Source organism: Aotus nancymaae, unplaced genomic scaffold, assembly GCF_030222135.1.
Source record: "Aotus nancymaae isolate 86718 unplaced genomic scaffold, 86718_ANA_hifiasm-v0.15.2.pri h1tg000057l, whole genome shotgun sequence".
NCBI classification, from domain to species: Eukaryota; Metazoa; Chordata; class Mammalia; order Primates; family Aotidae; genus Aotus; species Aotus nancymaae.
The window spans coordinates 47207023-47223866 of record NW_026988471.1 but is presented as its reverse complement, the minus strand read 5'-3'; the positions used below and the strand labels follow the sequence as shown (position 1 = coordinate 47223866).

The window sequence follows — 16844 nt, the reverse complement described above, 5'->3', positions numbered from 1 at the left end:
TTTCATCATGTTGGCCAGGCTGGTTTCACATTCTACTCCATTTTTCCCAGTTGTATTTCAAAATATTTCAGATATATGTAAATTAACAGGAAAAGAAGTTCAACTTTAGGAAGATAATAACAATGCTGTTTTAGCTTTCAATAATTAACATAATTAAAGTACCACAAAAAATGGTACTTTAAAAAATTTTTGAAATGAAACTATTTTTTCATTTCCCTGACTCCAACTTTGTATGGAAAATGTGTGTAGAAGTATGAGCCACCACATCTGCCCTACCACCCTGCCCCTGTCCTCACTCTATCCTACAAAAGATCAGATAAAGCACAAAAATGTTATAAAACAAAGTTTATTATGCAATACTTTGTCATAATGGATTGCTTCTCTTTGGTAAAAATAAACTTTATAAACATTTTAATAACCAGAGATTAGATACAAAAACTAAGCATTTGTAAGTTGTTTTTAATATGAGCAAAGACTGGCAACTGAGAAGTGGCTCACTTGTGACTGGTCATCTACTGGCAGTTATAACTCAAACTGGGACATTTTTTATGCGACATCAGAAAAAAGAATAAGAAAACAGTTTGATAACAAATTTGTTGAATCAGAAAGCATTCTTACACTTTCATTTAAAAATAAATAATAGTTACAATGAATTGGCAATTATACATTTTTATACACTATATGATGGCAACATAATACTTTAAGCACTTAGTTTAATAAGAAATGTACAACAATTTAAAAAATAAGTTTTGACAATGGCACTGGCAGTTAGATGCAAAGAATATGCTTTAAGAAAAAAAATGGCAGGTATACTATTAAAATACTCCAATTTGCCTTTCAATAAATATTTTTACTACATCATTAACATATTGAAGTAAACTTGGTTTAAATCAAAGCTTACATATTTCAAACTAAAAAAAAAAAAACCTGTAAGATATATGTAAACCAGAAAGCCTCAAAGTTTCTTAAATAAATGCTATGGTGTTCACAAAAGGGTGCTAAGGTGTTGTAGTATTTAAGACAATGGTCTTTACAACTTTGTGAAGTATTCACATCTTTTGCTTAAATTGCTGGGAAAGGCCTCCTGGTCTACCAAGACACATACATTCCCTCTTTAACACATTCTCTAGTTTGACTTGTGTTAAAGTATATTGAACTGAACATCTAGTATGAACTCTTTACATAATGCCTCAGAAAGTAGCAAAAGAAAAAATATATATACCTAACTTTACTATATACAATGAATTCAAGTTAAAAGAAGTCATGTTGGCTATGAGGACAGGAAAGGCTTGAAGGTGAAAAAAGGGAGGTGATCTACCTTTTCCATGAATTCAGGTAATCTGTTTTCTTTCTCTGAATTTGAAAAAGTAAAATAATTACTGATTTAGTAATATATTGCACAAAAAACCTTCAAAAATATATATTCAGGAAACACTGATTCTATTTGGGATGTGAAAGATGAACAATTGTGCTGAATCAAAGCTTTTTACTAGGGATCTACTGGAATCAGTTGCAACAAAACTTGTATTGTTTTGATGTAAGGCAAACTATATGTTAGCTTAAATCACAGTTTTAGGATATGTTGGAAAACATGTAAACTTCCTTGGAGTTTCCAAGTTGTTTTTATTACAGGAAAATTTGCATATTATTGGAAATACAATTTCCAGTCCATAGGACTTGGAATGACTCTACTTAATTGTGTGGTTATTAGCCATGTTTCTCAAAACACCTGAGGAATAAGCATAATCTCAATGGAAGGAGTAATTGGAGGATCATAATTTAAAAGGTTCTCCCCCTTGAAAACAACTGACTTGGTATATTAGCAAGTAGAAGGTGATGCACTAAATTATGTTTAAGAAACTGTAAAATATTGTATAACTTCTCCCTGTTAGCTTTCAGTGCACAAATGTTTATCATCCTTGCTAGTGATGAATATAACTTAAACATTTAAATTTGTGGGAAGAGTGCATAAAAAGGAAGAGAAAAATCAAAAGATGTAAAGAATTACTGTTACATACATCAAGACAAAATAACTTTGAAGATCCCTATTAGAGCCGGAACTAACTCTGCTTCTCTTAGATCACTTTCCTTTTCTTCTAAAGAGTAATTATCTAATGGATAGAAACCAGGTAGCACATTTGTGATACAGAATTTCAGAACAAAATAAATTGGTACCAGATCACTGAAACACTGTTCCTAAAGTCTATGCAGAAGGCTATGATAAATAACTTAAAAATAGTTATTAAAATGATGTTTGTAATCTTTTTATAATTTATACTGTGGTTAAAGCATTTTTGTTTTTTTTGGTGTTTTATTCACTGTCTATAATAAAAGTTAACTCGGTTTAGCCATTTTCTGTAGATGTGACCTATATAAAGAAAAAACCCAAATACCTCAGCCTGTATGCTATTTTTCATTAAAAAATTTAAAAATTACTGTATTTTGACAGCACCATGGAAACAGAACAGAGAATATTAACACTGTTAGCCTGACTTCAAATCTTGTCAACTGAAGAGTTTTTAAAATCATGACAGTTTTGCTGAAATAAAAGTTAAAATATTTGTCTTTTAAAAAATGCTTTATAATCATAGACACAGCTAAAAGCATCAAGTCAACACTGTCACCTTAACTGTGCATGTTGTGTACGTATATGTACATATGTACATAATCTATCAGAATAATGAAAACAAGATCATTGTCTATGACTTAGGATGCAGCATAAGACTGAACTTTTGAAAAGTTGCTTCCACCATTGTAAAAAAAAAAGATACAATGAATAAGTTTAGTTTAGCAACCTGTTGTTTCCAAATAATCTAATCAAACTATACAAATGATACTATGAAAAACTGTCTCATATAAGCAGACTGTTCAAATAGTTAAGATACTTAGTCAAAGCACTTTTGGAATAGTACCAGAAAATCTTTTCATTATGGATCAATGGCACTATAGGTTATTACATGGTGTCCTCAAAAGGATGTATTGTATAAGAATTTTGAAATTCATCAAAGTATTTTGTCTGTAAAATTGCACTAAATCTGTTAACATTTAATTTGGTATACTTATGAATTTAATTCATACAAAGCTTGGACAGAAGATTTTTCCTAAATGACCTACTTTATTCATGATGACATATGTAATCAGTACTCAAAATGTTTCATTACACTCCATTCCTATTACAAGATTCTCAGAATGCAGTACGTGCGGCAGGCAAATGAAAGATTCTCTCATTACAAGTGTCTCAAAATGGGTGTACTCCATAACATATTTTATTGGCTATCTCCTCTTATTGGATAACTTATACTCAACAAAGGCAGCTAGTGGCTAAAACTTAAACAATGTTTGCAAAGCACCTTGGGAAAGAAATAAAGGCCCCAATAAATGCTATGCAGTATCTGTGAAGTAAAAACACTTCAAAGCTACCATTGTAATAGGAATTGGGAGTGTTCTTAGATGAAATGATACCACAAAATTCCCTTTTCTAAATCTTAGAACCCTTTGTTGTATTCTCTACCTATGTAACCAAAAGAAACTTTCTAAATATCAGGATGTTTTTCAATTTATGTTTGACTTTGCTCACTCCACAAAAAAATAATTAAAAACAAAATAAGACAAAGTTAAAAAAATTCAATCTTATCCTACCAGACTGTGTGTCAGGAGAGAAGTATATGAAAAAGACATCAGCAAAATTTTTAGCTGGATCAGTAACTATAGTTACAGATTGGAAAAGAAAATGAAAAAAATTGATAGAATCGCCAAATCTTACATTCTGACATATTAACAGAAGGAAGGATTTTTGTCCTACAAGTTTAAGACAGAGGCTGGGGATATTCTTATATAAAAATTTCCAAATCTTGGAGACACTTATCACAAAAATTATGCTTTTAGAACTTCACATCATATATTTCCGTTCAGGCATGATCCTGACAGCAATTGTTTAATAAAAATTTTAAAAACCAAAAACCAAAAACGTTTTGAAAGAAATAAGTAATTAGTATCCCTTCACTACCCTAAAACTAATGAAGTCCATTATGGCTTTGATATCCCTTGTAAAGAATTAAGTGAAAGAGTATTGCTACACTTTAAGTATTTCTATTTTTTCCGTTGTTTTTGATGTTGTGTCTTTGCAGTACTTATTAGGGAACCTAAACAGGTACGAATTCCAGCAAGGTGGAGCAGAGATCCAGCTGCCTCTTTGAGCTCCTCATCAATTTCTTGACATGTCTGTTTTCGCATCTTTTTGCCTGACTGCCCTTTTTCAGAGATTTTTGCACAAGGCTGTGATGCATAGCCACTGTCTCCAAGAGGATCATCTTCATAATCAACGTCTGTATCTTCTTCACTGTGAAATCCTTCACTGCCATCACTTCCCACATGGCTACTCTTTGGGATAAATTCATATACCTCATCCACAGAAGACAGGGAAGACACGCTAGACCTGGATGCGCAACGCTGAGCTGCCATGCTACTTGCACTGTAATTATGATCTTCTTTTGGATCAATGCTGGTGGCTAAAGAATCACTCTCTTGTAATCGTACAGCACTGGGATGATGAAATGCATTGCCATAACTCCTTTTTTTTTGCAATGCTGTTTTAATAGGAAGAGGCTTCTCACCTGTGGAAAATAAAACTTCCATCAATAGGTCAAATGTATTTGGTTGCAAAAACAGACCATTTTAAACTACTCTACTACTCTTGAGTAAATGTTTTAGATTAATGATGCTTTGTAGATTTTTTACTTTTTTACCCAGATTGTATCATTCTGCAAGCATTAATTTGAAACATTTAAAAACCATTTAACAATGTCTTGACTTTTCCATAGAACATGTATTTTGAATTGCTAACAAAGAATGCCTCAATATGAATGTACCACTGTTTAGCTAATCAATTCCATGTTAATATTTAGGCTGTTTCCAATTTTTCATGAGTATAAATTATGCTGCAATACAAATCCTTCTGGATGCCTTTTCTTGAATATATGCAAGTAATTTTTAAAAAGAGATATGAAAATATTGCTAAGGGATACATACACTTTAAATTATAATTGGTACTCTCAAATTGCCCTCCAAAATGGTTGTACCAATTTATTCCCAACAGTGTATGACAAAACTTATTCCCTACTTAACACTATTATCAATCACTTACATTTTTTATAATTTTATGGACAAAAAAGTTATCTCGATATTATCTCATTTTGTGTTTCCCCAATTTCTAGAGAAGTTGCACCTGTTTTCACATGTGCATTGCCCACATACATTTCCTCTTCTAAGACCCACCTCATCATATATTTTGCTGACTTTTTGGTTGAACTGTTTTCTTATTTCTTACTTGTAGAATCCTTTTATTTACATACTTGATAGAAATTCTTTGTTATAGATGGAGAAAACACGTCTCCAGCATTTTATGTTGCTTTTCTTAGATATACTTCGTTGTCAGAATGCTATTTTTTTTGTTTTTATTTATTTTTGAGACAGAGTCTCACTCTGTCACCCAAGTTGGAGTGCAGTGGCATGCTTATGGCTCACTGCAACCTCTGACTCCCAGGTTCAACCAATTCTCCCACCTCAGCGGCCCAAGTAGCTGGGACTACAGGCATGCGCCACCACATATGGCTAAGTTTTATATTTTTTGTAGAGATGGAGTTTTGCCATGTTGCCCAGGCTGGTCTGGAACTCCTGGTCTCAAGTGATCCACCTGCCTCAGCCTCCCCAAAGTGCTAGGATTACAGGTATGAGCCACCACGTCTGACCAGAAGGCTAAAATTTTGATGTTTTATTAAATTTACCCATTTTTTTCTTTAAGGATTTTGCATTTTGTATATTAAAGCTTTTCCTAGTCCAAGTTCACAAATATACTTTACTTACTATATTTTCTTGTTTACAGTTTTCATTTTTACTTTTAGCTCTTCAAGCTTATTTTCTAAATATGTTAATTTTTTTTCATTTCTTGGTCAATATAAAAAAAAATCACAGCATTAACTTCCATCTCTCAATTGCTCACATAAATTAATGAAAGTATAATAAAACAGAAACAGAGCTACTCAGATTAAGATACAATTTGGTTGGAAAGAAGTAATTTTGCCTGTAAGTTATTTTACAATTTAAGTTAAATTTGAAAAGGCACTACAATTTTTTTTTCAAAAAATGATTGCTTACATTCTAAAATTCCTTGTTCTATAGAAGTATTTAAAAGCATCATTGCAGCAGCAGCATCAATATCAGATTCTGAAAAGGGAAAAAATAACATATATTAATGTTCTTTATAAGAGAGAGGCTATTATAAGTACTTGCATGTACCCAAAGATAACCAGTGTCAAAATTCTCGTGTATGCTCTACTAAGAAGAAAGCATAAACATACATTAAACAAAAATGAGATATTATATATTATTCTGAAGTCTGATTTTGTTCACTTAAAATCATGAAAACAGTTCTGTGAACAGTATTGTATAAAAGAGATAGAGAGGTACCAGAAATAATAAAAGTTCTCTTCTTTATTCACAATGAAAATGAAAACTTGAACTGTATTTCAATAAGGTTTCCCTTAAACAGACTAAATTAGCTAAGAATGTACAGCATTACTCCTTTTATTTTTTGCATTTACCTTGAATACTACGATTACCTATGTATATCTGCAGTTATGAAGTACTATATTAATTACATGCCAGTTGTAGGAGACAAAAATATGTAATTGGTCAATCTAGGTCATGTAAATCTATAAATGCTAAGTGAATAATTATGCAGAAATAAAAATAGTAATGTTTTTAGTCATGATTATACACAAGCCTACAAGAACTACAGATTTACAGAATATTCATGAAGTCAAATAGATACTCCATTAAAAATGGGCTTTAAAAGATTGGTAAAATCAGCAGGTTCTACTACAGGTAAAGTTATTATATTCTCATATCTACTTATATATACTGCTGTAAGTTCTTCCTCTTGGTGATATATTAGTCTGAATAACTAAAGAAAAGTAAAATGGTATAATCTCAATTAATTAGCCATTAATAATTAGAAAAGTTAGAAAATGTTTACAAATTTTAGCTTACAAAAACAAATATAAAATAAGACTCAGATACAAAATTTCTAATCCATATCTCAAAGCTGGAAATTTTTATTACTATAAAGATTTCCTTTTTGTTTTTTTTTTTTTTTGAGACAGAGTCTCACTCTGTCACCAGGCACTAGGCTGGAGTGCAGTGGCGTGACCTCAGCTCACTGCAACCTCCGCCTCCCGGGTTCAAGCAATTCTCCTGCCTCCGCCTCCCTAGTAGCTGGGACTACAGGTGCGCGCCACCACACCCAGCTAAGTTTTTTGTATTTTTAGTAGAGACGGGGTTTCACCATGTTGGCCAGGATGGTCTCGATCTCTTGACCTCGTGATCCTCCCGCCTCAGTCTCCCAAAGTGCTGGGATTACAGGCGTGAGCCACCATGCCCGGCAAAGATTTCCTATTTACTTTCAATGTCTAATTTAAAAGTGATTGCAGATAATAAAGCCAAGAAGATACTGACTTGTTTTCTCTCCAACTAGACCACAAACTCTCTTAAGGTAGGAAATGCTAGTGTTATTGATAACATTACAGGCTTAAGTAAATCAGATGTTGGCTGCTATGAAACAGCACATAATACTATACCTCTTTTTCCCCAAGTGAAATGTGACCTCATGATCCATAGCTAACGTCTTAGTGAATGGGGAAAAGCTGAAAGCGTTTTCTCTAAGAACTGAAACAAGAAAAGGATGCTCACTCTCACCACTCTTAGTCAACATAGTACTGGAAGCCCTAGCTGGAGCAATTAGGTAAGACAAAGAAATAAAAGGCATTCATGTTGGAAGAGAGGAAGTCAAATGTCCCTGTTTGTAGACAACAGTATATTAATATAGAAAAAACTAAAGACTCTACCAAAAAACCCTTAGAACTGATAACTTCAGTAAAGTTGCAAGACACAAAATAAATACACAGAAATCAGTAATATCTCTATACACAAAACAGCAAACTAGCTGAAAAAATCAAGACGGCAATATCATTCACAATAGCTACAAAAAATAAAATTGAAATACCTAGAAAAAATTGAATACAAATAGACATCCTATACTCATGGATAGAAATAATTAATATTGTTAAAATGACAATACTACCCCGAAAGCAATTTATAAATTCAATGCAACTCCTATCAAAATACCAATGATATCCTTCACAGAAATATAAAAATAATTCTAAAAGTTGTATGGAACTATAAAAGACCCTAAATAGGCAAAATAATCTTGAGCAAAAAGAACAAAACTGGAGGCAAAATACTAACAGACCTCAAAATATACTACAAAGTTGTAGTAGCCAAAAAAGCATGGTACTGGCATAAAAATAAGACACATAGACCAATGGAACAGAATAGAGAACCTAGACATTAATTTACATATTTATAGCCAACTGATTTTTTAAAAATATATATATTTTTGGAGACAGAGTCTTCCTCTGTAGCCAAGGCTGGAATGCAGTGGAGTCTTCTTGGCTCACTGCAGCCTCCATCTCCTGGGTTCAAGCAATTCTTGTGCTCAGCCTCCCGAATAGCTAGGATTACAGGGGTGTGCCACCACACCCAGCTAATTTTTATATTTTTAGTAGAGATGGAATTTCACCATGTTGGTCAGGCTGGTCTCAAACTCCTGGCTTCATGTGATCTGCCCACCTCGGCCTCCCAAAGTGCTAGGATTACATGAGCTACTGCACCTGCCCCGGCCAACTCATTTTTGACAAAGGTGTGAAGAACACTAATTTGGGGAAAGATAGTTTCTTCAATAAATGGTACAAAGGAAATTAGATATATCTATATGCAGAAGAATGAAACTGGACTCCCACCTCTCACCCTATACAAAAATCAGCTCAAAATAGATCAAAGACCTAAATGTAAGACCTGAAACAATAAAACTACCAGGAGAAAACAGAGATGAAACACCTCAGGACATTGGTTTGGGAAAAGATTTTATCAATTAGACCTCAATAGCATAGGTAACAAAAGCAAAATAAACAGAATTATATGAAACTAAAAAGCTTCTGCATAGCAAAGGAAACAATCAACAGTGAAATGACAACCTACAGAATGCGAGAAAATATATGCAAACTACTTATCTGACAGGGGATTAATATCTACAATATACAAGGAACTCAAGCATCTCAACAGGGAAAAAACAAACAAACCAAAACCCTCTAATTTAAAAATGGACAAATGATCAGAACAGACATTCAAAGAAGATATACAAATGGCCAACAAATTTTTAAAAAGTTAAGAGGAAAGAAAAATGGAGAGTGTTGGGGAAAGTGGTTACAATTTTAAATGTAGAGGTCAGGGAAACCCTTGGGAAGGCAGGCTACAGTTGGGCAAAGACCTCAGGGAGGGAAAGAATGATATTCGAGGGAAAGGATTTGAATCAACGATGCCCACACGCCACAGCCAAGAGGCTAGCAAAAATAATGACCTCTCCAATTCCTGTCTTTTAGGATAAAGCCTGAGACAATTTGTTTGAGTTCAGTATTCTAACATGTCTGAAGAAGAAAAGATGCAGCCACTAGCCCATATTGTGTCTCTGTGTGAATTGGAAAAAAGGCAAATCTTCCTCCAGGTGAATGCTTCCTTGTTAAAAGCACACAGCTAGAAGAATGGAATGTGGGCTGAATTTCAGGCCCCACTCACTGCCTTAAGCCAGGTGTACTTGCAGAGGGAACAACTTGCATGGCATTATGCAAAAGCCCCAACAGACAGATTATTTCTAAATGAATTTTTCTTTTTTTCTTTTTTTTTCTTTTTGAGATAAGGTCTCACTCTGTCACCCAGGCTGGAGTGTAGTGGCACAATCATGGCTCATTGTAGGCTCAAACGATCCTCCCACCTTAGCTTCCCAAGTATCTGGGACCACAGGCATGTACCACCGCACCTGGCTAATTTTTATTTTTATTTTTTTGCAGAGATAGGGTTTTACTATGTTGCCTGAGTTCAAGTGATCCTCCTGCCTCAGGCTTCCAAAGTGCTGGGATTACAGGTGTCAGCCACTGTGCCCAGCCTAATTTTTCTTTTAATGAAAAAGGATTTATTTTCTTTCCAATTTTATAAAAGAGGAAAGAGAGAATCTAGCAAGGAAATACATTATAATGAGGAACCAATTACAGGAAATTTGTCTTACAAATGAAGCACCTATAAAATCTTCTTACTAAAAAAATTAGTTTATCTCTAACTTGACTTCTTTTTTGAGTTGGAGTTTCGCTCTTGTCATATAAGCTGGAGTGCAATGGCGTGATCTCAGCTCACTGCAACCTCTGCCTCCTGGGTTCAAGTGATTCGCCTGCCTCAGCCTCCTGAGTAGCTGGTATACACAGGCACCCACCACCACACCCAGCTAATGTTTTGTATTTTTAGTAAAGATGGGGTTTCACCATGTTGATCAGGCTGGTCTCGAACTCCTGACCTGGGATTACAGGCGTGAGCCACCACGCCCAGCCTTGACTTCTTATAACAAATATGTTTTAAGAACATATTTTTGAAACACAACACCTAAAATTGATAAGAAAGCTACATGAACACCATTTCTGAATATTTTAAAGTGATAACAAAATTAAGTACTGTTTCGATAATAGTAAAATGGTAGGAAAAATACTCTTTAAATAGATTTATTTACCGTAGATAACTTACTATAGCCAAATTGATTTGAATTCTCCAACATGAAATTAACTTTGTGAAACCAAACACTTCTTTGCAAAAGGATTTTGATTATATCTTATTTGTTTAAAATTTATAAGTATGCTTTCTGCAATGCCTTGCCAATTAACTCTGAAAAAAAGTTTAACTTCAACATTAAAAATAAGCAATAGAGAAATGACCCAAAGCACCATCATAATCAAGAACACCCAATTATCAATGATTTGTCCAAGATACAATCTTGAACTTCATGGAACAAAAGCAATAAAAATTCTCTGGGTAGAACTTACAATTTTTAATTATAGTGCCAAATCTATTTTTGTTGATTGGTTATTTGTTTATTGACAGTGTCTCACTCTGTTGTCCAGGCTGGAGTGCGGTGGTGCAATCATGGTTCACTGCAACCTCCACCTCCCAGATTCAAGTGATCTGCCCACCCCAGTCTCTCCTGTAGCTGGAACCACCGGTGTGCACCACCACGCCTGGCTAATTTTCATATCTTTTGTAGAGACGGGGTTTCACCATGTTGCCCAGGCTGGTCTTGAACTCCTGAGGGATCCATCCTGGCCTCCTAAAGTGCTGGGATTACAGGCATGAACCACTGTGCTCAGCCAATTTTGCTATTAAATTTAAACTGAAGACTCATTTGTTTATTGTCACATTTGAAAACACTTCATAATGGTATTTTTTCATTGATAAAGTACTTTATACTAGTTTAAAGGTGGCTCTGTTTTTAAAAACAGTAACACTATTAGCTATTTTATCTAACATACCCAGTTCATAAAGAACCAAAATTTGGTAGTTTCAAACATGCTACTGATTTCCTATCTGGTTCAAACAAAACTGTGTCAAAACTGTGAATTTGGCTGAGCGTGGTGGCTCATGCCTGTAATCCCAGCACTTTGGGAGGCCAAGGTGGGGAGATCACTTGAGGTCAGGAGTTTGAGACCAGCCTTGTCAATATAGTGAACCCCCATCTCTACTAAAAATACAAAAACTAGCTGGATGAGGTCATGCACATCTGTAATCCCAGCTACCAGGAGGCTGAGGCAGAAGAATCGTTTGAACACGGGAGGTGGAGGTTGCAGTGAGCTGAGATTGTGCCACTGTACTACAGCCTGGGTGACAGTGACACTCTGTTTCAAAAAACAAAAAGTCAACAACAACAACAATAACAAAACCTGTTAATTTGTACCTCCTGGTTTATATTTCCTTAACCTTGATGTTGGGAAATTATTAAAAATAATTGAGAAAACAATTAAAAGACACCAGTTTTAGCCACGTGAGAGTAAGGTTCTAAGACGAGTACATTTCTGTTGTTTGATTCTCAGTCTATTTGTGTAAGGAATGACATGAGAACTATAGAAATAATTTAAATGGTATAAGCTCTATATTAACTACAAAAGAATTTGTTGTCTCTATCAAAACCAATATACACATTTGCAGAGTATCCAGATGGAGAAGCTGTCTCTTGTAATTCTTTGAAGCAGAAGAAGAATTTCAATAAACTACCAATACTTTAAGCTGTCTGGACCACTGGTTTAGTTTCATTTCAATAAGACACAAATCTCAGATTTACATTTGCCCTATCATCACAATCAGCTACCTTAATTTTATATCTGTTTGTAGTATACCAAGTGTTTTAGTATAACTACTAAAATTTACTAACTGGAATGTGAGTTCCATTTTTGTCTGCTTTGTTTACTGATGTACCTTGGTGTCTAGAACAGCTCAATGATACTTAAACAGGTGAATTTACTCTAAATACACATCAAACCAAACTACTGACCAAAACATTTTTGTCTTGCTATCTCAGTATGAGAATCCTGTGTCTCCTTCTATCTATTATACACTGTCACACAGATATTATCACATAAAATTAGTCATTGTAAACTGATCAAGAGATAACAAACACACTGCTGCACCTATTTTGGCTGATAGCAGTTTCTGGAGTTCTAAGCCTAATCTCTCCCCTTAGTCTTATGTGTCTAAGGGGAAATATTATATTATAGCTCTAATATAATGATCAGTAAAGATGATTCTAGGAAGTGTTAGATGAATATGTAAGTTTTAATATTGGAGCCCAATGATAATACCTAAGGGATCTTTATAAAACATAAAACTGATAATGTCGCCTCACTATTTAAAGTTCTTCAGCAGCTCTCCCAGTGCCACTTATCTAGTAGGAGTCAGGTTTTGAAATTAGAATTCCCGAATCTGAATCCTTCTCTGCCACTTACTAGTTGTGTGACCTTGAGAAAGTTACTTCATCGTCCCAAACTTCAGTTTGATTTTTGTAAAAGAGGGATAGCAATACCTCAGAGGGTTGTTTTAATACCTCAGAAGGTTAAGGATTAAATTAGATAATACATGCAAAACATCAAGTAAGCAACTTTAAGCTTACTAATTATTCTAGATAGAGGAGGAAGTTCAAAGTCCTTACTATGCTAAATAAGCTCTTCTTAAACTTCTGCTACATTTGACTTGCCCACGCAAATGACAACATCTACCTGTTCTATATCAACTTGCCAGACAGATTCCTAGCAACTGCCAGACAACTTTCTCTATTGTTATGATTCTCTCTGCCAAGGAGAACTTTTGTTCCACGAAGTTTGAGGTTGTACCTTTGACAAATCATTGATAATCAGGTGTTCTCCACCAAGCCTGTACTCTTGAAGGAAAAGTATCCCCACCCCTAACTTTTGGGGTCTAGCTCAAGTATCACACTTTCTTCTCTAAGAGGCCATTCCGCTCAACCTCCAAGCTTAATTTGCCATTCACTACCTTTTCCCACAGTGTACTCTGCTTAATTCTAGAAAATCTTCTTCAATTAAAGTATATCTTTTTTCTCTCTCTCTCTCTTTTCTTTTTATTTATTTTTGAGATGGAGTCTCATTCTGTTGTCTAGGCTGGAGTGAAATGACACGATCTCGGCTCATGGCAACCTCCCGGGCTTCACCACGTTGGCCAGGCTGGTCTCGAACTCTTGACCTCATGTGATCCACCAGCCTTGGCTTTCTAAAGTGCTGAGATTACAGGTGTGAGCCACCGTGCCCAGCCAAAGTATATATTTTCTTAGAGCAGGGCCTGGGTCTCTCATCTATGAATATCACAAGGAACCTACAATGCAGGAAGCTCAACAGTATTACTTGTAATGAATGTTTGATCCACTTGGTGTTTTTTAAATTTCTCCCTAGAAATAATATAAAGAAGGAAGAGAAAATTTCCTCAGAAAGAGACCCCAAAACAAACAAGTTCAAAAATAAAATTTCTTAAATTTTTGTGAGGTTTTATTTTTTTTTCCCTTAAAACTCATGGAGAACTTTCTGTTATATTCCAGGACAGGTCTGTATTCATTTTAACCTAGAATACCAACCAGCCTCCCAACTAAGTTAATTATTACTAGAGGAACAGGCCTAAGAATATAGGAATATAGGAATGGAGATAAGGTGCTGGCAGCACTAGAGAGTGTAAATCATCAGATGAAAGAGAAGTACCTGTGCCCTACTAATGAAAAACATGCAGCTTAAACTAGCAGGAGAAACTTGTGGAAATATCTGTTCCCCAAAGAAAGAAACAGTATTTGGATTGAATAGAACAAGAGCAAGAAAAGATATTTTAGGTAAACTGTAGAATTCACAAAGAAAATGTTCTCAAAATACGTATATGAACTGAGCTTTAGAGAATAAATGTGTCAGACTTTATTGAGGCAATACAAAGATAAAGGAGTTTCATCAATATCTAAATGTAAAGAGAAACCACATTTGCTGATGTAGGTAACAGGAACATGGATATTTGTCTTATGTTAAGAGAGAACATGATCTGAAACAGATCCTCTATCCATTTAACTTCTTTGCAGGGTTCTCTAGAACTTTTTCATATACTTTTCCTCCCTCATTTTTAAAGATATCAGCACACTGCCTCTGAGGATCAGTTTGGTATAGTTACAAAGAGCTGAAATCTTTCAGATACACAGAAAGGTTTTCATCTGAAATTTTCTATTTTTAAAGGTTATGAAAATGTCTCTAGGCTCCAAAGCAACAACACTAGAAAAACTGATTTTAATATACTACTAATCTAGGAGAAGAAAAAGCCTACTAATTCAGAATTTTGATATGCTTTTAAAAAGTCAACTTACTATCTTTTAAAATTAAAGTTCTTCAGATTACATAGCCTACAGGAGAAATATTCTGAACTATATTCTAATTCAAGGGATGACAAACTTCTTCGGTAAAGGGTCAGAAGGTAAATATTTAGGTTTTGCATGCTAAGAGGCAAAACGCAGAATAAAATATGTAGGTCTCTGTTGCAACTACTTAACTCTGCTATTGCAACAAATTTTCATCGTCTTGAAATGTTACTGTTATTTGATTTTGTTTTCTCCAACCATTTTAAAAATGTAAAACCATCCTTAGCTCATGGGATACCCAAAAACAGATGGCAGGCCAGATATGGCCATGGGCCATAGTTTGCCAACCCCTATTCTAGTCTAAGATAGACATGAAAAGTTAACAACTCTATTGATGGTATTATTAAGAAATTCAATCCTATTTTCAATGAAGAATATACAAAAATAAACGGAAAGGGGGACTAAAACTGTGCACAGTGTGAATCTAGTATTTGGGTGGAAGTATGTGTTTATGTACGTGTGCATGTACATATGTGCATGCAAATGTATCTATTCACATACATGGCATAAAAAACCCCAAAGGAATTATATCAAAATGTTAATAAAATTAGGTGTGATGGCACCTGTAGTCCTAGCTACTTGGGAGGTTGAGGTGGGAGGATGACCTGAGCCCAGGATTTTGAGGCTGTGGTGAGCCATGACTGTGCCACTGCCTCTAGCCTGGGTGACAGACTGAGAACCCGTATCAAAAAAAAAAAAAGAAAAAGAAAAAGAAAACTAAACAGAATAAGACAAAAATATTAACAATAAAATTAATGACTTTACTTTTTTTCTTTTAAGACGAAGTTTTTCACTCTTGCTGCCCAGGATGGAGTGCAATGGTGCGATCTTGACTCACCGCAACCTCAACCTCCCAGGTTCAAGTGATTCTCCTGCCTCAGTCTCCCAAGTAGCTGGGATTACAGGCATGTGCCACCATGCCTGGCTAATTTTGTATTTTTAGTAGAGACGGGGTTTCTTCATGTTGGTCAGGCTGGTCTCGAACTCCCAACCTCAGGTGATCTGCCCACCTCAGCCTCCTAAAGTGCTGGGATTACAGGCATGAGCCACTGTGCCCAGCCTACTTTCTCTTTTTATAAATGTTTTTATTGCTCAAATCTCCTATAATAAGTATATAATACTTTTAAAAATAGAAAAATGTTAAAACAGCAACAACAAAATATCCTGAATTTTTATTTGAATTTATGATTTAAAATACAGTCATGTGTGCCTATATTCCCACCTACTTGAGAGGCTGAGGCAGGAAGATCACTTGGGCCCAGGCATTCAAGACCACTGTGGGCAACATGGCAAGACACCATCTCTTAAAAATAAAACAAATAAAATAAAATAAAAGAAAAGTCATGCTTTGTTTAATGATGGGGTATGTTCTGAGAAATGTTATTGTGTGAAACATCATAGAGTGTACTTAACACAAACCTAAATGGTATAGCCTATTACACACCTAGGATTGCTCCTGAGCTACAAATCTGTACAGCATGCTACTGTCCTGAATATTATGGGCAACTGTAACACAAATGGCATTTGCATATATAAACACAGAAAAGGTACAGTATATGTTCTGTTAGTTTCTGCCAGGAAAAAAAAAAGGTTACAGTAAAAACACTATATAAATATTTAAAATGGTATACCTATATAGGGTACTTACCATGGAAGGTTGGAAATTGCTTGAAAGATTGGAAATTGCACTGGGTGAGTCAGTGACTGTGAGTGGTGAGTGAATTAGAGGCCTAGGACATTACTATACACTACTGTAGACTTTATAAACACTGTACACTTAGGCTGTACTCGATGTAAAAATTTTTCTTTCTTCAATAATAAATTAACCTTAGTTTACTGTAAATTTTTACTTTATAAACTTTTTAACTTTTGTAGTAACAGCATAAAATACATTACACAGCTGTATAAAAATATTTTCTTTATAACCTGTAAGCTTTTTTCTATTTTTTAATTAAAAAAAATTTTTAAA

The 16844-nt window shown here is 34.7% G+C and overlaps 1 protein-coding gene across 1 annotated transcript in view; it reads right to left on the bottom strand.

The window, feature by feature from the left end:
- Positions 1-330: 330 nt before the first annotated feature.
- FOXN2 (forkhead box N2) overlaps positions 331-16844 on the bottom strand; it is a 70161-nt gene continuing 53647 nt past the window's right edge. The window contains exons 5-6 of the mRNA XM_012465468.2: positions 6154-6222; positions 331-4613 (exon numbers count right to left, since the gene is read on the bottom strand). Coding sequence (XP_012320891.2) covers positions 4090-4613; positions 6154-6222 — 593 coding nt within the window. The 3' untranslated portion in view covers positions 331-4089. The remainder of the gene's footprint in view (positions 4614-6153; positions 6223-16844) is intronic.